Below are 25,977 nucleotides of genomic sequence, written 5' to 3'. Positions count from 1 at the left end.
GCTCTACAACATCAAAACTGGAATTTATAAACAACAGCAAAACTAATATTTTTCATATATTAAATTTACGAAGTACGTGTTATAGCTAAATATTTTAATTGGTTAACACACCAGCAACAAATCAGCAATTCAACAATTTTAAATGTTTGCTAGATTGTCCTGAACATGTCTAGCTTTGTTTGTTCATTTTAGATATAAATACATAACTTTCTTTAAAATAACATCTCATTTGTTGTTATGTTTAATGATTTGATTCTCTTGTTGATTCTCTTCTCGATGTTCTGCACTTCCGAACTTCTGTTAAGGGAGCACATTGAGACAGCATTAAAATAGACTTCCTGATAAGTGTACTGACTACTGAACTAGGGAGCTAATTGAGATAATCCTGTAGTTCACAAACAAGCTACACAAAAATAGCAGACTATTTTATCAACACAGTTCTCCTTCTGAACATAATCATTCTGTAATGTGACAGCTGTTTGTGTTGCTTCTCAGTGAACTATGACTCTGTTGCTGCTGGGGTGAACACACATGAAAATCCCACATTTAATAATTTAACATTGGTTTACTCCAAAATCACCTTATAACTTCAATAAAGTGTCTTAAATAAGTTATACTTTGAGATGATTCTGCACTGGTATGATTATTAGTTAAATTAAATAAAAGCAGTTAGATTCTATGTTTGATTTACCATCTAACTTCGTTGTGGTGTATTTGCAATTTCTACATGAGAGCTCCCTCTGGCTTTTGGAGGAGATTTACTACTGGTCACAAAGCCATACTTCCCTGATAAAGTGTGCAGATTTTGCTAAATCACAAGTTTGATTTAATTTTGAAATATTGTGCAGATCTACTATTAGCTGATTTTAAATATAAACCTACCCCAGAAAACTTGCAATGATTGAATGAATTGCTATTGACAAAGAGTTTCTCTTGACAAATGACACTCAAATGTAGCTAACTTCCAACTTACATCAGCGAATTGAGTTTTCTATAATGTTGCAGCAAAAAGAACTCTATCTTAGATCTGAGGCCCGTTTTCTGACATAATTGTGGGTAATAGCCTAAGATATGGGAGAGAGGTCAATGTTTTGGCCTTAGCCTCAGCGTAAGAAATAGAGCAGGCAAAAATAAGGCAAAACAAACAAGCGGATAAGAGTATTATCCCACAGAGAAATGTCCTGCAGGACATCACTTTATGCATTGAAAACCCCAGAGGGCCTGTTAACATTGTTATTTAGCAGGCCGGTTATTAGTTGACAACGGTTAATAGCGGAATGTAAGCAAAATTGCTCCTAAAGTGGCAATTTAGTAATGTTCTATGTGTGTCAGCTTTTCGTAGCACTAATGGGCTTTTGACACCGCGCTTAACACCGTCTTAATGTGCAGAATATGACCACTTCATACTTGTAATGGTAATAGAAGGAGAGCACAGTCTTAAACTGTTGGGTAAGAGTGTCATTAAGTTCAAGCCTGAAGAAAGCCACTGCAATAATGGCAACAGACAAACTGGAATTGGCATTTATGTTTTAACGACATACATACAGAAAGAGAAAGTTGAGATATGAGTCAGAAGAGATTTTGCTTAAAAAAAAAAGAAAAAAGAAAATGCTAATCAAATACATACTCATATCTTATATATACACTGACCGGCCACTTTATTAGGTACTGTCCAACTGCTTGTTAACACAAATTTATAATCACATTGCCCACCAATGCCCACCAATCACATGGCAGCAACTTAATGCATTTCGGCATGTAGACATGGTTAAGACGATATTTTGCAGTTCAAACCGAGCATCAAAATGGAGGAGAGAAGTGATTTAAGAGACTTTGAATGTGGCATGGTTGTTGGTGCCAGACAAGCATTTTCTGAGCATTTCAGAAAATGCTGATCTGCTCGGATTTTCACGCACAACCATCTCTAGGATTTACAGAGAATGGTCTAAAAAAGAGAAAATATGCAGTGAGCGACAGCTCTGTGGGCGCAAATGCCAGAGGAGAATGGCCAGACTGGTTTGAGCTCATAGAGGGCAACAGTAACTCAAATAACCACTCATTACAATGGAGGTATGAAGAAGAGCATCTCTAAATGCACAACTTGTCCAACCTTGAGGCGGATGGGCTACAGCAGCAGAAGACCACACCGGGTGCCACTCCTGTCAACTAAGAACAGGAAACTGAAGCTACAATTTGCACTGGCTCACCCAACTTGGCTGATCTGATGAGTCTCGATTTCTGCTGAGGCATTTGGATGGTAGGGTGAGAATTTGGCATCAACAACATGAAAGCATGGATCCATTCAGCCTTGTATCAATGGTTCAGGCTAGTGGTGGTGGTGTAATGGTGTGGGGGATATTTTCTTGGCACACTTTGGGCTCATTAGTACCACTTGAGCATCGTGTCAACAACACAGCCTACCTAAGTGTTGTTGCTGACCATGTCCATCCCTTTATGACCACAGTGTACCCATCTTCTGATGGATACTTCCAGGAGGATAACGCAAGATGTCATAAAGAGCGATTCATTTCAGACTGGTGTCTTTAACATGACAATGTGTTCATTGTGGCGACGTAGTGGCACAGTAGGTAGAGCTGTCGCCTCACAGCAAGAAGGTCGCTGGTTCAAGCCTCGGCTAGGTCAGTTGGTGTCAGTTGGGGGTGCTCCGGTTTCCCCTACAGTCCAAAGACATGCGGTACAGATGAATTGTGTAGGCTAAATTGTCTGTAGTGTATGAGTGTGAATGAGGGTATGGATGTTTCCTTGGGATGGGTTGCAGCTGGAAGGGCATCCGCTGCGTAAAACATATGCTGGATAAGTTGGCGGTTCATTCCGCTGTGGTGACCCCGGATTAATAAAGGGACTAAGCCGAAAAGAAAATGAATGAATTGATAAATTAATGAATGAGTTCACTGTACTCAAATTGCCTCCACAGTCTCCAGATCCTCAATCCAATAGAGCATGTTTGGAATGAGGTGGAACCAGAGATTCGCATCATGGATGTGCAGCCAACAAATCTCCAGCAACTGTGTGATGCTATCATGTCAATGTGGACCAAAACCCAATACCAGTAAGGTGTACCTAATAAAGTGGCCAGTAAGTATATATATAATGTCAGGTTTACAACAGCCTAAGAATTAAGAAATTTTGTCTTCGTTTACTCACTCAATTAAACGTAACCTTAATAATATTGATGAGTTTTTTTCTTCTGTTAAACAAAAACAATATATTTAGATTTAAAAACAACAACAAAACAGCCATTGACATCAATAGTTGGTGCAAAAAAAGTAATGGAAGCCATTATGTGTTGAACAGTTGTCTTTGTGTTGAACAGATGAAATAAACTCAAACAGGCTTGTACAAATGGAAGATGCGTAATAATAACTGCATTTTCATTTATTCGTGAAATGTCCTATTATTTATGATTGTATTTGATGTGGTGGATCGATCGGATCGAGGTGTTTACATGAAGTCTGATACAGTGTTATTTCAGTGCTGTTTTGATTTTCAATGACTAAATATTCTTTAAAGTATCTTCAGTGAAAAAAATGTTGTGCAGGTTTGGACTGACATGAAGTAAATAATAACAGAAAGTGTATGAAATCCTAACATGCATCAAAATAGCCTGGCAGGATGTCAACACATGGTTATTTATGTGAGGAGTGTGAAATGTCCCTGTAAACATTTTTGCTGCAAGCACTAGTGTATTAATGCGCTTTAGATCAAATCAGCATCTCATTATCTGGTTCCATGTGGCTGGTTCCTCTGTTTACATTCCTTCATTTGACATTACAAAGCCATTAGTTCGCATTCATTTTTAAGGTGTTTCCAGGGGGAAGACTTCAAATGTGTAGTCTATCCTCTAAAGACCATAGTCATTTCCCATGACTCAAGTCCCCTGCCAACACAGAAATGCTTCCGATATTCCTCTTTTAGTCGCATCGCCACATCGAAAGCTTCTCACAACCGTGAGTGCTTTGAGAGCAAATCCAGCTTCATTGTGTAATTATTAGCAATTACTAAGTTCAAGTAGTTTGCGTGTCTCAAAGCAATAAACTGATCATTTTCCTGGCGGTCCCATAGCTGCAGGGTTCTCGGGGTCTCTGAAGTGTGGCAGAAATTAACATGCGAGGCGTTTGTCACTGTAATTACAGACTCGTTGTTTGTTTCGTGCTCGTTCCCATTCTCTATCTTGACTTGGGGACGATTCCATCTCCCCCAATTATTCCCATCTGGGTTCATTTTCAACACTCACGCTTCATTACCAGGGAACAGAGCGCTCGCTGTGCTCTCCTCCCTTCTCCTCACGTCGCTCCTCCCTCGCTCCCTCGCTCTTTCACACCCTCCGCTTCCAGCCTGCCACCCTCACACACACACATCGGCTGGCACACTGCTCTGCCCTGGCACCTGCCACATGGAGGATGATGCTTGGCAATGCTACAAGTGTCTTTGAAGAGTCTTTGTGTAGATTTACTACACACTAATTTCTGTAGTGCCAACTCTAGTGTTTATTTAACGCACTGTATATACACTACCATTCAGAAATTGTCTTGTAAAGTGGTCTCTTATGACCACTGTTTACATTAGCCACATTTATTTAGAATAAAATGCAGTAAAAGTAAATGCAGTATCATCAACTATGCACTCTCAGCAACTCATTGAAAAACAGCTGAATTTGACCTTTGACTTTATGTGATTTGCAAACATTATATAAGTGCATATAAAGAGTTTAGATGCAAAAACCTCTAAAAGTCATTTGAAATGTTCATACTTCTACATGTAGGCTCAATAATTTTACTTTTATAGTGATGCATAAGTTTGATGCATCCGTCGATGGCCAATAGACATCACAATGCTGAGCCGGCACAGCTATCCTCCACAGCTCCACAGCTATCGCAGCAGCAACCCACTTGCGAAAAAATACACACTTAGGCCTCGTTTATACTAATACCTCTTAGTTTTAAAAAGGCAATTTAGAAGGAAAACGATCCACGTTCACAGTGGCGTTTCACCTAGCATTTTTGAAAATACACACATTATACTGCTGAAAAGGCACATCTCGTGATCATGTGGGTGCTTTAAGCACAAAACCCCAGAGAGCAGTGCACGTCAGACAGTTTATGAAGGATGTACTGCTGGATCACGGCTCACTATAGTTCCCAAATGTGATATTTAATTAATCTAGTCTCTATCTAACGACTCTTCAGTCTTTTGAATCTATCCGGTAACGTGTCACAATGTCAGTACACTGCTTCAGTCTTTCACTTTTACGCTTATACGTAGTAATTTTAGCAAAAACCTCACATACTGTTGGTTGGTTGTGCACCTTTTTTACCAACCAAGATTGTCGATGCCATTATAACGACACATATCACTCTGCCTATTCGAGTCCTGCGGAAAAAGTGATCGGCAGGTGGTAATTTGTGTGTATCTAATCCTTATTTATTTAGGATTTGGTTATGAGTAAAACAAAGACCATGCGGTTCAGGTAGTTGAAACGGTAAGCTACAAATAATTAATTTGGATATTACTGTTTTATACACACTGCTGTCATTAAACGAAGCCAAGTAAGCAAACAGCATTTTTGTTTTACCTTGCTTTATAAAGCTATGTAAGCGTGACAAAAGTGCATATAATATGTATTAGTCACACTTTATTTTAAGGCACAAATCTTGCTAATAACAAACCATATTCTATGACAATTACCTTGAGGAACTGCAAATATTCTGTGTATTAAAAGTTATTAAAGTGATAGTTTGGCATTGGTTAGAATTAGAGATGTACTGTAAGATCATGCAGAATATGTACTTTATAAGTACAAATGAATAGCCATTTTATTATATTTATTATAAAATAGTGAGAATTGATACCTAGACTTACAGTTCCCACCCCTCACAAATCTTTCTTTTTAATTCATATGAATCTATACAAAATTATATTTGTGCATATACATTAGATTAGTCAGTACTGAAGCCAAATCTGGAGCTTATCTAACTAAATAACTTAAGATAATGGTCCCAAAACTAATACAACCAAATTTATATGTTATAGAAAAATAGTAAATACAAATTTTAAAAAGGGGGCGAAGCAGTGGCACAGTAGGTTGTGCTGTCGCCTCACAGCAAGAAGGTTGCTGGGTCGCTGGTTCGATCCTCGGCTCAGTTGGCGTTTGTGTGTGGAGTTTGCATGTTCTCCCTGCGTTCGCCTGGGTTTCCTCCGGGTGCTCCGGTTTTCCCCACAGTCCAAAGACATGCGGTACAGGTGAATTGGGTAGGCTAAATTGTCCGTAGTGGATGAGTGTGTGTGTGTGTGTGTGTGTGAATGAATGTGTGTGTGGAGGTTTCCCAGAGATGGGCTGCGGCTGGAAGGGCATCCAATTAATGAAGGGACTAAGCCGACAAGAAAATGAATGAATTTATTTTTAAAAAGAAATGAATTAAAGTTTGAAAAATTTAGTTTAGTTTATTTATTTATTTATTTATTTATTTTTTTGCAATATTTTGCATGAATTTAATTGTATTATCTTTCTATTTCTAAATATGTTTGGTGGCTAAACTATTATTTTAATAAAATTTATCTGTTTAATAAATCTGTTTTGTTTAAATTTACCAAAATACATTGCCTATATTCACTGAAAAATTGATAATTTTTTTTTAAAATGGGGTGTACTTAATTATGCTGAGCACTGTAAGTGTAACCAATATATTTGTCTTAATGTTTTTCCAGTGCACATCATGCAGAAACTAATCACCATGTGACACAAACTCAAATTTCTTTAGACATTCAGTAATACAGTTGTAATTTACTGGTCTAATGCTGTGCCCATGCCTTGTCGTAATTACCGTTATTTCGATGACAGCGCGTGACATTCTACTGGAAGCTGGCCATGTCCATGAACATGGAATTATGCTTTTCTAAAGCAACATTGTGAGCAATCTGTAGCTCCAAAAGGAATCTCCTGCAGTATAAAGGTCTTAGAGTCTAAGCTTTTGTTTTAAGATCAAAGTTCTTAAATTGCATGATTTGAATGCTTTATTTAGAAGTTGGAAACGTATTATTATGGTATTATCAGGTGACATGACTTATGGATACATCAATCAAAGATATACATAGCCACTGTCAGTGATAATGTTTGGATAAATATCAAACTACGTTGTCTTACATTTTTTAAGCAATCATTCACCCAGAAATGAAAATTGTCACTATTTACTTCCCTTTAGATTGTTACAAACCTTTAATCATTTGAACAAAAAAAAAAAAAGACATTTTGACAAATGCTGATATTTGGCAGTACTCTTTGACTTACAGAGCAGGAAAAAAATAGGTAGGCACCACCTTGATGGGAGCTTTAGTTTTTTCCCCAGACATTTAAAAAGAACATATTTTAGAGCAGTTTTTAGTCCAAGGTTATCATACTGTCAGAATCATATATCAGCCCATGCATAGCCATGATTTCAGTAGACTTTTCTCCCTTTCCCTCTTTCTGTCAAGCGTACCATTTTGTCCAACTCTGCTCTCCCTCACTCTGACAGTGTATTGATGTCCAGAGTCCCAAATATCTAAAATAGTCCAGATTGGTTTGGATTTAGCTTTTCAGAGTGATCTACTGTAGCTGACCTTTTGACAGTTATCACACAGTCTGATGCAGTGAGCTGTACAGCAAACCCTCTTTTCCTTTAAGAGGAGAACTGAAGGGAGGTGCTCTTTTAATTGATGGTCTTGTTAGACCTTATTAAGCTTCTGAAATTTGCACACAAAAGAGGGTTTTTTGGGGTGTTGCCATGGCAACAGGAGCCCCGGTGGAAGGCTGAAGGGCAAAGCAAGAAGGTCTGGATAGTGTCAGTTAAGGAAACTGTAAAAAATGAAAGAAATATACTGATCAAGAAAGTAATTTTTATTAGTTATTGCCTTGTTTAAATAAATTAAAGAGAGCAAAATATGTAAGATATGTCTGTTACATATGGCCACATTTTCTCGAGTCATTCAATGTCACTTATGAATGTATGTGGTGGATGTTTGATAAAAAATACAGACTGTGGAAGGTATTTTTAACAGAAATATTCTGTAGATTAAATTTATAAATGTAAAATGTTAAAAACGGTAGATTACTGGCAACCACAGCTGCTTTTATTTTTTTGTAAAATCAAGAAAGGAAAAGAAAAACAGCAAAACTTTTTTTGTGTCACCATTGTGGAGGATAGTAGCGTTTGCGTTCAAGTCCAAGATGGACTGAGCGTATCTGATGTTGTGCTGCATCTTCTTTTGTTTAAAAGTATCTATGTAGTTACTAATGCAGTGAAAGTCTGTTTGTTAAATGCAATCACACATGAACACATTAATGCATCTAATGACTTTACATTTTTGTTCACTAAGCTATGATTTTGTAAAATGAACATTGGATCAGTTCATGAAATATGGTTATTTTTTTGTAAATTTAACAGATATTTTACACTATAAGAGTTTGCTAATTAACACTCTGCCAGTGTTGATAATGTTAACACTTTCAAAAGTGTTATTTTTAACACTTGTATAGTGCTTCCCATATAAACTCTGAGGGAGTGTTAATTTTAACTCTAAGGTAGTTAAATCTACTATCTAAAATTTGCAGTGTGGGAGTTCAAATCTTATTCCTTTCTATCTCTTTGTCAAGCGTTGTTCTTTTCTACCATTTAATTTCAATGTATTAAAGATTAACCACATTCCAAAGTCAAATTACATTCAACCTTTAGAAACCCTCAGTCACATCTATCTCTCCTTTTTCCTCTCTAAGCACCTACTTTTATCTTTAATATGCAGCCACAGTCCACTTACATCTTCCCCAGAAAAACTGGGACCCTTAAAGAGACAGTTCATCCAAAAATTGAAAGAGACATTTGTGGACTCTCAAGTGGTTTTAAACCTTTATGAGATTTTTTTTAGAAGATATTCTGGAATCTGGTACATTGAAAAATGATGTCTGCAAAGTTGTTGCAAACAACTTATGTGTGTTGAATTTAAACAAACTAATTAAATTTAGTAATTTACAACCTAATTTGTGTGTTTAAATCCAGCCCAAATAAATTACTTACTACCCTTTAACTTAAACAAATTTAGTAAATCCAAGGAATCATCTTTAATTTTTTTTTTCAGTGAAGCAATCCATAATAGGTAAACAGTGTTTATCAGAAGAAGGGAACTCAACAAATGAAGAGTAATTCAACAGTGACAGAATTTTATTTTAGGTGAACTGTGCCTTTAAAAGATGCTCTCTTCCACCACATCCTGACTGTTTCCTCTTTGGCTATACAGCTGAAGTCAGAATCATTAGCCTCCCTGCTTTTTCCCCAATTTCTGTTTAACAGAGAGAAGGTTTTTTTTAACACATTTCTACACATAATAGTGTTAATATCTCATTTCTAATAACTGATTAAATTTTTACCATGATGACAGAAAATAATATTTGACTAGATATTTTTCAAGACACTCGAACAGCTTAAAGTGACATTAAAAGGCTTAAATAGTTTAATTAGGTTAACTAGGCAGGTTAGGGTAATTAGGCAAGTTATTGTGTAATGATGTTTTGTAGACTATCGAAAAAATATAGTCCAAAGGGGCTAATAATTTTGACCTTAAATTGGTGTTTAAAAAATTAAAAACTGCTTTTATTCTAACTGAAATAAAGCATATAAGACTTTCTCCAGAAGAAAAAATAATATCGGACATACTGTGTAAATTTCCTTGCTCGGTTAAACATCATATGGGAAATATTTAAAAAAAAGAAACAAACATTTCAAAGGGAGGCTAATAATTCTGACTCAAACTGTATGTGTAAATTATTTAGTGTCCTGGTGTCTGGTATTTGAGGGTATGAATTGATGTCAAGAGGCCAGAGCATCTCTTCCAGCTTGTTAACTCTCATATTCAATTTCATACCTCACTGCATCGAGACACAATGCGAGCTGGAGCAGATTGGTCATGTGACTAAGGTGTGACCTTTGTTTATGTGACCTGTGTATGGATGGGTGACACATTAAGTCGCTTTTCCTATACCGTGTTATGGACATGATTTAACCATTTCAGCTTAAAGGAACGCTCCTCTTCTTTGACAATAGGCTAATTTTACAACTCCCCTTGAGTTAACATATGACTTCGATAAATTTTAAATCCATTCAACCGATCTTAGAACATTTAGTCTAGCTTAGCTTAGAATTAGTTACTAAATCTAAAAAAGACCAAAGAGTTTTGATAAATTAAAGCTTGGCCCTTTTGTAGTCACATTGTTTACTAAGATGAAATAGCATGATTGATAATCATTTAATTTTGAAAATATGCAGACGACACTGTGATTGTAAGCCTCCTCCAAAGAGATGAAAATACTCATGGTCCCATAGTGGATCATTTTGTTGAGTGGTGTGAGGAGTCAAATCTAATACCTAATGCAAGGAAAACTAAGGACATGATTATTGATTTTAAAAGGAGCTGAGGTAACTAATATCAGGGGTCAAAAAGTAGAATCTGTGGAGAACTACAAATATTTGGGTACCATTATTGACTGTTTTAAATACCCTGGGGCAAATGTGAAGCTGTGTGCAAGAAGAGGCAGCAGAGCATTTTTTGTCTCAGGAAACTATCAAGTTTTAACATTGGCCTTAATATGCTTACTCCTTTCTATCGTGCTTTTATTGAATATAATCTATCCTTTGCTCTGGTGGCATGGTTTGGAAGTGTGTCCCTTAAAAACAGGAATAGACTGAGGTGGTCTAGCAGGTTGATTGGTGAATCACAGCTGAGTATTAGATCTCTATTGTGGTCAGCTTTTACGCATTGCCTAGAACATTAGTAGCTGTAGCTCCCATCCTCTGTTTGAGGAGTTTAACCTACTCACTCACTTCAGGTCGAAGGTTTCTGATGCTTTTTAGTTGGACAAAACATTACAGGAATAGCTTTGTCCCATCATCTATTGTCGCTCTGAATAAATTGTAATATTTTATAATGTACTTTTGTATGTTTATATGTGGGTATGTATATGTGTGATTTAATTGTTTGTATCAAATGCCAAACTTTGCTGCAAAAAAAATCCTACGGGTCCCAATGAAGTCAACACAACTCAACTCAAATGAAAGGTTGCTGTTTAGGTTGATGTGGATAGGAACTATACTCTTATTCTAGTGGAATAATCAAAGAACATCAAGTAATATCACTGCCCCTACTGCAGCAATGGTACAGCAGCAAAGTTTCTTGATTATTACGGGGGAATGAGAGTATGGTTTCTATCCATATCGAGCTAGAAAATAGCAACTTTTCATTTTCTGTAGGTCTTAATATATGATGTAACTGCAGACGAGTTCAGCTTTAAATAGGAAAAATATTCAAATTATTGAATTTATGAGAAAGATTGAAATGTATTTTATTTGATTCAATGATATATGCTAAGCTGAAAGGGCTTTCATCAGATTGGCTAAATGAATAAATAAATGGTAAAACTCATCTGTTTAACTTTTAATAATTTTAAAATGAGAATCTTTTTAAAAGTGCACTGTTCCTTTAGCCAAGAGCGTATGGGTTGATACTGAAGTAGAGGAAACTATCCATTAAGCCTGTTCAGAAAAAGCTTGACTTTTCATGAATCATTGCAGGCCCTGGAGACATGGCAGTAACTGTAAAATATTCATGTGATAACATCTTGAGGAACTGGATTTATGCATTTCAAGACTGATCAATCATGAGTACATTTGTTAACATTAATTGCTTTTCTATAATATAATGAAGAAATAAAGCTAAGGATCATTTGTGTGTGTGTGTCTAGCTCAGAGATGCCAAACTAGGACCCGGTAAACCTTTTATTTGTTTTTTTAATTGTTAATCTACAAAAAAGTAACTTAAATATTTTAAATAAATGTTGTAAACGAATCAGACTGAAAATAAGATAATTTATATAGTCACTTGATGGATAGCGGACATTGCAGAAGACATCAGCAAGCGACTCAAGGCAAAGTGTATTTTTTAGTCTTATAAATGACATTGTTCATGTTTTTATTGTAAGATGTTCATTATTAAATAAACAAAAATGTATAATTATTAATACAATCATAGTATTTTAAATGTAATAAATTATAGTATTAATTAAATTATACTGTATAATAAATTCTATAATGAATTTCAAAAAATAAATTAGGAAATTACATTGACAACCTTACAGTTTGGTATATTTACCTCCAGTCCACCACCCTCAATCAAGTTTAGTTGTTGGCTTCATAGGAAAAAGTTTGGGCACCCCTGGTCTAGCTGTGTGAAATACACCCTAATTTTGAGTAAACTCTTTAATATGTGTAATTTGCACAACTAGTGGTCAGTAAAACTGACATTATCCTCATTCTGTTTTTCCAGGACAGTGACATCCAGAAGAAGATTGACTATGAGATACGTATGCGCGAGGGTGCGTGTAAGCTGCTGGCTGCATGCTCTCAGAGGGACCAAGCGCTGGAGGCCTCCAAGAGTCTCCTGACCTGCAATGCTCGCATCATGGCCTACATGTCAGAGCTGCAGCGCATGAAGGAGGCGCAGGTCATGCAACGGGTCGCACGCAGGTCAGTCTTACTCGATTCAATCAATGCAGGTTGTGTCCACCTAACAAAGTTTATCTAAACCAAATTAGACGTGAAATTTGTTGGTGTGTTTGATGTTAGCGATGCTTTATTAAAGGAAAATCGGATAACAGGTCAGTTTCTTGGGATCAAGGATTTCTGTTATTTTGTCCCTCAGGTATATATGTTGTGTGTGTGTGTATATATATATATATATATATATATATATATATATATATATATATATATATATATATATATATATATATATATATTTCTAAATAGTAGAAGGTATTGACTAAAGTAGTGGAAATTGGATAGACACAAAGCACATGACATCAAATTGTGTTGAGGTCAGAAAGAGTTCAATGATGTGCTGTCCATTTTAGATAATTGATCTTAAATATTTGATCAGGATTGTCATTTTACAGCTAGTGTCAAAGTGTTAAATCTAATTGAAGGTTGTGTTTACACTTGGCAGGTTTTATTCTGATTGAAAAAAATCAACAAAATGTGACTGCTTTGGTTGAGCAGTTCAATTGATTTGAACTGTAAATTTGAACCTGGTGCCCATCAAACATGCCTCACATTTTCGCTGGTCTTAACTGTAGTTTAACCTAAATAAGCAATATGATTTTTTTTTTGCATAGTTTTCCACTATTAAATCTGTCATTTTCATCTTTTAGTTTTGAACCAAAAGTACCAAGGTATCTGATCTATGAATGTGAACACAGCCAAAGGCTTCCTTTTACCAAGTGGATTGGCTTGAGACATGCAATGTTTTCGAAAAGCAAATGCTCAATAAAATATGTATCAGTAGTTTTGGAAGTACCCAGAGATACCCGAGACTCTAATTTATTAACAATGTGTTGGTTAAACAACGTATAGTGCCGATTGTCACAAGGGAGTGACATTGACAACGGAAGTGTGAATCCAAATGCAGGTTAATTAGAGAGGTCAGGTAAGCAATGGTCAACACAGGCACCAAACAGATGTTTACGGGCAATCCAGAGTTATAGTCATATGCACAGGCAGATTGTCAGAAGGCAGGCAGCAGACAGGAATAAACAATTGAGGATCAAAACACGACAAAGCAAGACAAAGGAAACGCGTTGTAATATCACAAATGCAGTAAACAAGACTCAGCAATGAGTGTCTCAAAGTGAGCCATATACGGTTGAAGTCAGAACTATTAGCCCCCCTTTGATTATTTTTTTTATTTTTTAGATATTTCCCAAATTATGTTTAGCAGAGAAAGAAAATTTTCAAAGGATGTTTGATAATATTTTTTCTTCTGGAGAAAGTCTTATTGTTTTATTTTGGCTAGAATAAAAGCAGTTGTAAATTTTTTAAACAAACCTATTTTAAGGTCTTAATTATTAGCCCCTTTAAGCTATATTTTTATAGTTTTTTTTAGTCTATAGAACAAACTATAGTTATACAATAACTTGCCTAATTACCTTAACCTGCCTATAGTTAACCTAATTAACCTAGTTAAGCCTTTAAATGTCACTTCAAGCTGTATAGAAGTGTCTTGAAAAATATCTAGTCAAATATTATTTACTGCCATCATGGCAAAGATAAAATAAATCAGTTTTTAGAAATGAGTAAATAAACAGACATTGGGAAAAAAACAGAAATTCAACCGAAATCGGGGGTAAAAAATTAACAGTGGGGCTAATAATTCTGACTTTAACTGTATGTGTGTGAAATCAGTCATTGAGCAACTTCAGCTGTGAGAGTGTAATCAGTGGTGTGTGTTGCATGACTGCATCTGTAGTTCATTTAGAGACAGGATTGTATTTCGTGTGAATGTGAATGTTCTCCAGAGATGGTGGTTAGATCGCTGGTGATCGTGACACCAGTAATGCTTTCATCTTAAGGCTGATTTACATTTCTTGATTTATACTTCCCATGGTGATGTGCACCTCTCAAAAAATGTAAAAACATTTTGCACCGACGCATAGTGCAAGCTCTGTGATTGGTCGGCGGGACTGAGATCCGCGTGTACATGTGGAGGGATTGTTTACAAGTGTCGAGTTCCATGAAGAGTGTTGCCAGATTGGGTGGTTTTGAATTTAGTGGGTTGACAAAATTTGGACGGTTTTGAAATGTAAATTTGATATGCAACTTATTTAACAAAACATAACTGTGTGCTCCTACTCCATTCAATTTAGTAGTGACCAGTGCATAGCACAAACCATGTAGGCCCACCCGCAAGAGGATGTGAAGAAAAGTTGTATCAAACTCTGACTCCCTGGACAAGTCTGACTCTCGTTCACGTGCACGCAATTCATAAAGAACCTGCAGTTAAACACAGCGGCTTATCATGACACTTTTATCAATCATTTTTTTCCACAATTGACAGCAAGAACAAACATACAAGTGCTGTCTGATTGACAAGTGGCATCTAATTATGTTCAAAGGAATTTAAAATGCCAAATGGGATGAATTTATATCCCATTTCGAAAGCAAAACATGCTCTAATAGGTAGTGTAATCTACTCAATTGTAAGTGCAGTGTGTGGGTAAGAAAGGGCCACCCAATGTTTCGATATGATCCGGTTATTTTCTGTGACTGCTAGTGTTGGTTGCTGTATGGTTAAAAATTATGATAGTTAAAGTAACTTTGTTAGTTTTGATTTAAATAAATAAAATAAAATAAAATATTAATATAATATTTCGCACGTTTTTTTTTTTTTTTTTTGTGTTCCTGCTTTTCAGTTGGAAAAAGTCAGCTATTATCTGGCAGGACTGCCCATGAAGGAGCTTCAGATGGACACTTTTGTTTTGTGTTGACCTTATGATCCATGTTGTTGCACGTCCGCCGGATCCTGTATCTGAAGGAGCGAGTTTTAGCTACTTGTACATTAAGGTAGCGTTCAGATAAAACAAAACACCAGAGAAGTAACTTGACACAGCGGAACATAGAAACCTACTGCCAGCTAGTGTTACGGAAGGGTTATTGCAGAGCAACACAAACAGCAGCAGAACTATAAATGCACGACTATGCGCAAGGCATGTACCGTGGGTCACGCCGATCACCCGATGCAGAAGCATAAATTAGCCTTTATGGAAATCTGAATATTACTGTGTTTATTTAAGCATACATTTTTCTCCTCAGGTCTTCTGATGCAGGACCAATGGATGACCGGTCCCCATGTAAAGGCAAAGTAGCCATTTCAGGTATGTTTGTGGAAACGAATTCATGCCATTGTCATCACTTTACACACGAGAAAAAAAAACATGCTCTAATTTTCAAAAGTTTTTTAAAATTAAAACAACTATGAAATCACAGGTATATATATATATATATATATATATATATATATATATATATATATATATATATATATATATATATATATATATATATATATATATATATTACATTCTTAAGGCAGATTAAAATTGAGAAAATTTTTATGTGAATTTCTGATCAATTTTTGATTAATTTCAGATCTTTTATATTTTGATCTAATAAATGCAGTATTGATCAGTCTTATTTTCCACAAACATGAAAAAAAAACACAAAATAAAGAAAAAAAGAACATCTTATTAACACCAATCATGCTGAACAGTTTTGTATATGATGCTGGTTTTGATTGTGTTTTTTACGTGTAAATCATGCAGACCAGTCTGTTTATATGGGTGTCTGTGCACTAAATCACACCCCTGCTGTTTTATATATCAGCACTTGTGTCTGAGTATGCTGTGGGGCTTCTTTTACGAGTTGTCCTCCCCTCCCCACTGTCTGGATCTTTGCGAGGGACCAGCCTCCCTCTAAACACCCAACACCATTAACCACCGGTACAGACTTCTCAATCTGTGTTTGAGACCCACAGTGAGAGGCCTGTAGGGTTGATACCCTGTAAATGCTGTAATTATGACATCATTATGAAGAGGGTTATAGAGGACCTTATATCCTCACACGCACACTAATGTAAATCACTTTCATTTGTAGCCACAGATGGGATCAGCAGAATCTTACTGCATTAGATAGCTTATTTTTAAATGAAATCTAGGTAAAGGCATTGTTGTTCTTCTAGTGGAACTGTGTATGAACTTGTGTGGTATCATTTTGAACAAAATCTAGAGTTTGAAGATAAATTATCATCCACTGGCAAACAGATTTGAAATATGATTGTGTGTGTAGATTGTTAGTTAGCTGAGGCTCTGTCTTTAACATGAAAATCGTATACAATAATTTATTCTCTGTTGAGGACAGATGTAAAAGTAAATGCATAAACAAATTGGGCTGCGTTTCCCAAACAGTGACATATCTTAGTGCCTAACAATCATGATACACATCAAAAAATGCTGTAGTAGAAATAGTAGTAGTAGAATTTATTGACAATAGTGTAGCGAATCATAAATCTTTAGGATCAGACCATTTTTCGCATCAGTCAAATAAGGGATGAGACAAATGTTATTTTCTTTCTGACTATTATTATTAAAACAGTACGGCAGGACACTTTTGGTTTTAACAAACAGAACTTAGAACCTGTCATCATAATCTGCTAAATAAAAATAAAATGCTAAATATTCAGTTCTGTGAAAAATTCACTGTTACTACTACTGTTGCTGATAATGCTAAATCTAACACATATACATAAATTTTTTTTGTCTCATTTTTTAATTAATGGTTAAGTTTTTTTATTCATAAAACTTCATGTTTCACTGCTAGATGTGTAATTTTTGAAGAATTATTCAGTGGCTTATTTTTGATGGCTGGTTGTCCTCACCTTATGGTTAAATAATTGCTGCCTACATCTTTAATATTTGAGCATTGTTAAATACACATGAGTGTGATTATAATCTTTCCCATTAACATCAGTGGTTTTATCTAAACTATAAACTATTATCCTAGTATTGCTGTGTTGTTTGACTTTGTGTAACTTCATAACAAACTCAAAAGACTAAAAACTGGATCTCTTTCTTAATGTTTGTGTTTTTCTTTTTGTGATTGGAAGAATTAATAAACATGCAAATCACCATCATTTTTATTTATGTTGTGTGGGTGTTGAGATTTCGATCTGTCAATAATTAATCATGCAGCTTAAACTGAATGCATTGATGGAGGCTAAACAAGTAGTGACAGAAAACACCATTATTGAAACCCACCATCCTGAATAACCTACCACAACTTCTTTCGTCATCATTATATATTACAGGAAAGTCTAAATGCTTTCATAGATGTGATTTGAATGACACGATGGGTGATTTCTCTGTGGTCATTACAGATTTAGGAATAATCTACAGATAAAAAAAAACAACGTATTAATCTATGGGCCACATGTGTTCCAAACCATGGGTTGTGATCTGTACGGATCAAACATGACCCGTTACACCCCTAATTGACAATATATATATATATATATATATATATATATATATATATATATATATATATATATATATATATATATATATATATTGTCATGTTTCTAGTTCAAATATCTAAATTTCAAATATATTCTAGATAAAAATACAGTTTTATTTTCAGAAATACATTAAAATCAAGTGAGTTTTTCCTTAAAACAAGCCAAATATTCACTATCATGATATAAATAATACACTACGCCATTGTTTGTTTTGAATACACGCCCTCTAGTGGTGAAAATGACATATTGTGGCTTTAAGCGCATGATCAAATTTTACTCAATATTTAGTAAACAAGCAAAAAATAGACAAGGCATTTGTGACATTTAACGTCAGCATTCCGCTTCTGCAGACTTTCCTTCACTTTCTTCAGCTGCTGATTCTGTGTGGGATTTGTGCTCATGCTCCATTGTGCCACCATTCAAAAGCATCCAGACTGTTTATTATTTAGTTCATCCCACACACATACAATCTAATGTTCCCACATACAGCCTCTATTTGCTGTCTGCTGTCTATCATCAGAAGTCAGTACCCTATTAATTCTTCCCTAACAGCCTCTTCATATTACTTTAACAAAGTTCTGCTGTTATTACATTGGTCTAGATAGATAGACAGACTCATCCAGGTGGGCTGCAATAATGTTGTGGGCGGACCAGTAGGATAATGTAGATTCATACCGACTGACAGCAAGGCGTAAAACACCAGATGTGTGTTTCAGATGTATTTTTCTCTTGACTGACATGGAGTGACAGACGAGGTTTGTTGCTCGCAGCTGTGAGAGACACTGAGTGCATGCGTGTGTTCTTACCTTGTGTGTTTCTCTCTGACCTTTTACAGATCTCCGGATACCTCTAATGTGGAAAGACACAGAGTATTTTAAGAATAAAGGAGGTAACATCTGTTTTCTTTTTCACTCTGATATTCAGGTTAAAACAACATCATGGCTTGTTTAGAATCTATTTGATCTGAATAACCCAACACAAACAAAAGACAACACTGCTCTGATAGGTTGCACATTCAGTAAAATATGCATTATACCGATAACAAAAAACAAATTTATTTATGAAGCGTTCAGGTCCAGCAGAGCCCTCTGGGTAAACAGAATATTATTACTGGCATTGAAAGTAGTTTTCCAGACCACGGTGAGTAATGTAGTTTCGCCTATGGTGCTTAGAGCAGAGACTGAGCTGATATTATGTTGATAAATGTGACACAGGAACCCACTTGCATGTGTTACGCTCTCATGGGAAAGCTTTTATGTGTGCTTTATCCTGTTAATAGGAACATATATTTTAATAATCATCATAATGATTCGAGAAAGAACGTTTAGGGCCGGTTGTGTCACAATTATTCATGTACTACAATTTGTACAGGGAAAAAAATACACAGGTATTAGTGTAGCGGGAAGAAGCAGACATACAGGTGCAGGAGTAAATGTTTCCTGAATGACCAGAGGAGCTCTGGGGATTTTACAGGCACTGGGCCAGATCTGCTGCTACACTGGTTAAGGCTTTACAGTGTGATGCTTGAGTTGAAATCATGTAATTGTCTGTCTGTCTGCCTTCAGAGCTGCACCGTTGTGCTGTGTTCTGCCTGCTGCAGCTGGGGGGAGAGATCTTTGACACAGACATGGTGATGGTTGACAGGACACTGACAGACATCTGCTTTGACAACACAATCGTCTTGTGAGTGCTTTCTGGACATTCACACGCTTAGCATGTATACAGTTCACACATTAAATTTGAGTGCAGTCTCTAAGTTTTCACACACTTGTATGCAGCGTTGGAGCTATACCATGGCCCACTTTTGGGAAGCCCACTTTTTTTTCTAATGGGGGGAGAGGGGTGTCGCTATCTTGAGAGTCTCTTGCCACAATGATGTAGGCTATAAAACACACAGGATCCCTGTCCATAAACAGCAATGTAGAAGCAAAAAAAACTCTAAATATAAAACAAGTATTTATATAATTAACTAATATTAAAAAGTAGGCTAAATGAACAAAACTCCACTATAGTTTCGGTGTACTTTCTTGCTAAAAAGCGCTTGTTTTTCCATCAATAACTTAATAATCTTTTGAAGGATTGTTTTTAACATGCACAAACAACAGCAGCCTAAACAACAGAACACCGTTGTCTTATTATACCTGCAGTGCTTCTGTGATGGGAATACATTCATATTAAATCAACAAACATGAATATGTTTCCCTTAACAACAAAATAAATAATCTTGTCATGTAACCTATCATTTTTTTGTTCACTCTATAAGTTCAAGATGATGGCACTGCGAATGGCATATGCTTTTTATTTTACAAAGGCCTATAGAATGTCATGGGATCTCACTTTCACTCTGGTAAAACATAATTGCGAATTCAAAATAACAGAAACAACATTGAAAGGGATTCCATTTTGTCAGGTTTACCCTGCTTTCAGCTTAATCATCCAACATGTTTACAGCAATGTCAAGGTGTGAGCAAAAGAGCATTGTATTGGCCTACTGTATAAAGCAAATAAAATGAAACACAAGGTCACATCGTTTGTTTCAGAAAATTAATAAGCAGTGTGTCAGTTTTTGTGACAGTTATTAGACATAGACATTTCTGTCCATTAGGGACACGAGTGTAACTTTATTAAATGGGTTAAACAGGGGTTAAATGAACTCTTACATCCAGTGTTGTGTTCATATTTAGGAATGTTTATTTATGTAGCACCGTGGTCATTTTGTGCTCAACTGTATATCCACACATGTGAATGACAATAAAGCTCAACTTTACTTGAACTTGACTTGATTATGATGATTTGGTGCATAAGAATCATCTTGATATTATCAATGCTGACAGCAGCTGTGCCCTAGCAGACACACAACATCATAAGACGTTATTATTAGGTTAGATTTAGGTCGCCAGCATTTAAAAACAATGTTATTTTGACATCCAATAATGACGTTAAATGATGCGGATATTTAGCTGATTTTAGGTTGTGTTAGAAAGTGACCAAAATCCAACCTTAAGCCAACATCTTAAATATGTAAAATATTTATTCGTCAGGTGTGGCAATCCAAATCCAATGTCTGATAAACGTCATAGTGGTTATGTCTATACATCGTCAAGTTGTAACATCATTAAATGTTGATATTTTGTTGTTTTTAGGTTGCGTTAGAAAGTAACCAAAATGCAAGGTCTGTCTGACATTGAACATTTGTTTCTGACATCAACCTGATTTTCATTTCCAAACACAATGCAACGACCCTGGACGTTGGGATACAACATCAACATGACATCATGTTGACGTCCTGTGCCTGCTGGGTTCTTCATTTATTAAATCCTCACTGATTCTAAGCATTAGATTCATTCAGAAAAGAAAAAAGAGCTTACTGTTCATAAAAGTTTGAAGAGTAGTGTTTACTGAATGTAAATGTGCCTTTGTACATATGCAAATTTAATGAGTCTAATAACTTGACATGTATGTGATGCATTCCTGCTGTGTGCAGTAATGAAGCAGCCCCTGGGTTCGAGCTGCGGGTGGAGTTGTATAGCTGTTGTTCAGAGGACGACTGTTCAGCAGGCAGCACACCGCGCAAACTGGCCAGCAAGCTGAGCTCGTCTCTGGGCAGGTCAGCAGGAAAGAAAATGAGGGCGTCCTTAGAGCCTGGAGCCTGCAGTCCCACTAGCAATGGAGGAGGAGCCACAATCCTGCTGCCTGTGCCCTCTGTGCCGTGAGTGTGAAGAGAAAACACACACAACTGATGCTGGCAGATTTAGGTGCACTGTAGACCTGCAATAAGCTTATAGATGTAAAACAAGCAAATGATTCTCTTTAATTCAGACACTAGGTCCAATAGTACAAAAGACAAACACAACAATACAAACCACCCAATATACATAACAAAAGACATTCCAATATTTCATCAAAGGGGATTGAAAATGCAGTTCACTAAGCCTAGGGTTTATCAACAACATTATAATGCTTTGCTGAGAATTCTCCAATTGACAGATTCTTAAAAGTTTGATCATTTTCTGCTTTGATGAGAAATTTGATCTGTATATTTTAAAGATTAGAATTTCTCCTTAAAGCAGAAAATGATTGTACTCTTACCTTACGGAATAATTGACTTGCAAATAATAATATTGTGAAAAAGTTTGGGGTTGGATTTATGTTTCTTTATTTTCAGCAAATGCTGATTAATGTGTGATGTAGTCACAGCTAATGTTAGTTATTTATCAACCTGTTTTATAGGTAATTTAGTTATGTTTATATTTGATAGACAGTATCTAATTTAAATATATTTGCATATTCCCCATCTGTCATTTACAGGGGGCCCAAATATCATCTTCTGGCTCACACGACCCTCAATCTCTCCCATGTTCAGGACAGCTTTCGTACACACGACCTCACCATCACAGGAAACGGTGAGCTGCCATCTCTTTTTTACCACTGTCTTTATAAAACTGCTTTTAATTCTGACAAAATCCTTTCTCAAAATCCTTTATATGACAGACACATCGTAACATTATTTCATTTTTCTTTTAAAATACTGTCCAAATATTTTGATATTTTGCTACTGAACAAACCACTGTTGTCCGATAACTCACTTAATTAATCCGTCTTGCCTACTTAACCTAATTAATCTTTTAAATTGCACTTAAAAAGGGGTGGTCCACAGTGTATTTTTAAGGTTTGGTTGTGTTTATAAGATGCAAAGCAATGTGTGCACATGCTATACTTGTAGACAATCTGGTAATTTTTTTTTCATGTATCTTACTTTGATTATATACAGCTACTTAACTAACATGAAAACGACTGTCATATTTTTAGTTCCCCGAAAGGTCCGCCCTCAAGAGGCTCTGATTGGTCAGCTAACTTAATTGTGATTTGCAGATTGACTCACGTCACGCCCCTACAAGCACACGTTTTTGCGCTGTGTAAACAGTCAGTCAGAGCAGCTGTTTGCAGCGTTAGCTGCCTGAATCAGATATGAATGAGAATGAAGAGCACACAGCTCACGCCTGCTCTCTAAAATAAAATCTGACAAGTGTCTTTTACATATATTTGTAATAAGCATGTGTAAGTAATATGAAACATTCTCATATCTTTTGCAAGTTTGTCATTTGACACGTAGAACGCATGGAAAGTGGTCACATAGACACTGAAAGCATCCGCATATAGAAACACTGCACGCGCTGCTAAAGATTGTGGGTGTTTACAGCGGTTTGACGGATAAATATGAATTTGTAGCTAAATTGTTGGCAGTGCCAAACAGCATTTCCCGTTGTTTACATCCTTGTTTATGTTATTGCTACAACATACCATTAATGCTAGAAACTGTGCTTGTAGTTTATCAATTTTAACAAATAAAAATACTCACAGGTTGTGCTTCACAATCCACAGCTTCGTTGGTTGGAGGAGTTTTTAGCCGAATCTTGCACTGAACTGGGAGAGATTCTGGAAGCTGTCCTTTGTCAAATGCTAGCTATATATGTTTTATAATTCTCTGGAACATAATTAAAATAACGTTTTAATTACTTCTCTCTTTGTGCTGTGTCCTTTGGTAGCCCAAATACAGAAGCAGAAATAGCTCTGTGAAAATAGCAGCAGACCTCATTTTGGACGGCATTTAAGCTTTCTCTGCTATAACATTACAGCGCCACGCCCCTTCACTGCGTGGGGTGTATACGTGTGGTAAATCCACATGGTGAATGTGCATAACCTAAAGCTCTTGTGATCTCACTAGCCTGAATGTATATTTTTTTTTGTAGTCCCCAATCTTCGTTCACTGTAAGCTTTGCTAAGCTAACTCTGTAAAAGCTAATGTCTCCTTTTGCATTGAACTTTGAGCATATTACATTCAGAGATGTTGTTTATGTTCACACAGCTACATTACACATCAATTAAAGTTTAAAATATGATATCGTAGTGGAGCACCCCTTTAAGCTAACACTATTATCTTGCAAAATAGCTTTAATATTGTTCAAAATCAAACAAAAAGTGCTCAGGGGTAGCTTAATTCATGTGTCTGTGCTCTTTGTGAAGGGATTTATCAGAATTAACAGCAAAAGGCATCGAAAAATATGGAAAAATATTAAAAAGCCTTTATTGGCATGGATATTCCTTAAAACTGCACCTACATGTTTCAGTTTCATCCACATTTTCTACATTTATATATTATATTGTAATATTATGTATTATTATTATTTTAAAATTCCCAGTATTGACTTGCAGCTGGAAGGGCATCCACTGCATAAAACATATGCCAGAGTACTTGGCTTTTCATTCTGCTGTGGTGACCCCTGATAAATCAGTTACTAAGCTAAAGGAAAAAAATATTATAATTTTAATATAATCATATGTACTGTCATAATGATAAAGAAAATAGAATCAGTTATTAAAAATTAATTATCATGAATATTTTATTTGAAAATGTGTCAATAACATTTTCTTTGGCGTTTGGGAAATATTTTAAAAATGAATTTAAAGAACAGCAAGAGGGCTAATAATTTATATTATATATAATTTAACTATTATTGTAATAATAATAAACATTAAATAATTTAAATGAATTAAATACAGTTTGAGATTATAATTTGGCATTTTAGATTATAGATTATAATCGGAAGTGAGATGATTTATTTTCTCATAAGACTGTCAACAAGTGCTTCTGGATTTTTATTTAAAGCACGTTTATTTTATGACATGCTAGTTTTCTTCACATTGCAGGTAATCAATTACAGACATGCCTGCAGAGCACATCCGTATGTGTGTGTGTGTGTTTGAGAGAGAGAGTGTTTGTTTTGTGGACATCTGTCAGATTTATTGTGTTTAGGTCACGCTCATAAACCTCTCTGGATGGTCGCTCGTGATGTGTGAATGGCCAATAAGAGGCGCTTATAGCCGTCTTTATGTTCAAGGAGTTACTGCAGTCTCAATGAGGGCTGTTCACTCTTCCAGATGATAGTTTGGTCTGCCATAAAATGTATGCTAAAAATATAGAATGCAAAACATGACACCACTTGAATAGCTTGTTTACTAGGTTTCTACAATACAATCTTCTGACTTTGTTGGTTTCTTTGTCTTTAATGTCTCTTTTCTTGTCTGTCTGTCTGTCTGTCTGTAGAGGAGTGTTCGTACTGGCTGCCTCTGTATGGCAGTGTATGTTGTCGTCTGGCTGCTCAACCTCACTGTATGACACAGCAGATGATGAGTGGCTGTCTGAGGGTAAAGGTGTGTATGAAAAACTCGTTTAAGTATTCGGATTTCAGATTTCTTTTGGCTCATGTTTCTTTCGTTCTTTTTTCTCAAGCTCGGAGGTGAGCCACAGGGCTGGACGAACGTCTATGGTGTTTTGAAAGGAACAAATCTCTTCTGCTATCATCAAAAAGAGGACATGGAGGCCAACGTCGAGCCTGTCTTAACTATCGGCATCAACAAAGTAAGATATATTCAGTGCTAGTGTTGTGAAATGCTGAATTTTAACTTTTAATTTATACAGGGTGATTCAAAAAGAATACCACAACTATCGGGTTGATGTCACTCAAGTGTCTGGAGAGGGTCATATTGAACATCTATTGAACATCTATGAACTTGTACAACTTAAGTTTGTTAAGTTCACTTTACATTAATTAATTACCCAAGGCTCCTTCATGTTTCTTTGATTGAATACAGATTTTCAAAGTTGTGGTAATCTTTTTGAATCCCTGTATTTATTCGTTCAGCAAATATGTTTTTTATCCAAAGTGACCTACAAATGAGAATAAATGAAGCACTTCAAATCACAAGAGAGTAGCAATATATAGATGCCATGACAAGCTTGTTAGGTTAGCAGGTTTTCTATTATTATTATTGAGTTTTTATAAATGAGTGTTTGTAGAAAAGTGTCTGGTGCATAAGAAGAGGAAAGAATCTGTCTTTTACAGTTGCTTTGTCATGTCCACTCACCTGTGTGAAGCACACTCAGAATTTTCTTTTACATGCTCTTAGGCGTCAATGGATAGACTAAGGCCCCATCCCGATTCTACCCCTTAGCCCATCCCCTTACCCCTC

General features: G+C 35.9%; 1 protein-coding gene across 8 annotated transcripts in view; it reads left to right on the top strand.

Moving 5' to 3' along the window:
• The window catches only part of rtkna (rhotekin a), a 148,457-nt gene that overhangs the window by 109,176 nt on the left and 13,304 nt on the right, over nucleotides 1–25,977 (top strand). For 7 of the 8 annotated variants that reach the window (XM_005165339.6, XM_005165341.6, XM_005165340.6 and 4 more), the window contains exons 2-9: nucleotides 12,367–12,566; nucleotides 15,687–15,748; nucleotides 18,782–18,835; nucleotides 19,512–19,629; nucleotides 21,431–21,655; nucleotides 22,255–22,349; nucleotides 25,052–25,158; nucleotides 25,238–25,366. In XM_005165339.6, coding sequence (XP_005165396.1) covers nucleotides 12,367–12,566; nucleotides 15,687–15,748; nucleotides 18,782–18,835; nucleotides 19,512–19,629; nucleotides 21,431–21,655; nucleotides 22,255–22,349; nucleotides 25,052–25,158; nucleotides 25,238–25,366 — 990 coding nt within the window. Of the gene's footprint in view, nucleotides 1–12,366; nucleotides 12,567–15,686; nucleotides 15,749–18,781; nucleotides 18,836–19,511; nucleotides 19,630–21,430; nucleotides 21,656–22,254; nucleotides 23,003–23,059; nucleotides 23,463–25,051; nucleotides 25,159–25,237; nucleotides 25,367–25,977 lie in introns of those variants that run through there. The other variant, XR_012406027.1, reaches the window with a different exon arrangement.

The sequence above is a fragment of the Danio rerio genome, chromosome 5 (assembly GCF_049306965.1).
Source record: "Danio rerio strain Tuebingen ecotype United States chromosome 5, GRCz12tu, whole genome shotgun sequence".
Taxonomy (NCBI): Eukaryota; Metazoa; Chordata; class Actinopteri; order Cypriniformes; family Danionidae; genus Danio; species Danio rerio.
This window is presented reverse-complemented; position numbering and strand designations above follow the sequence as displayed.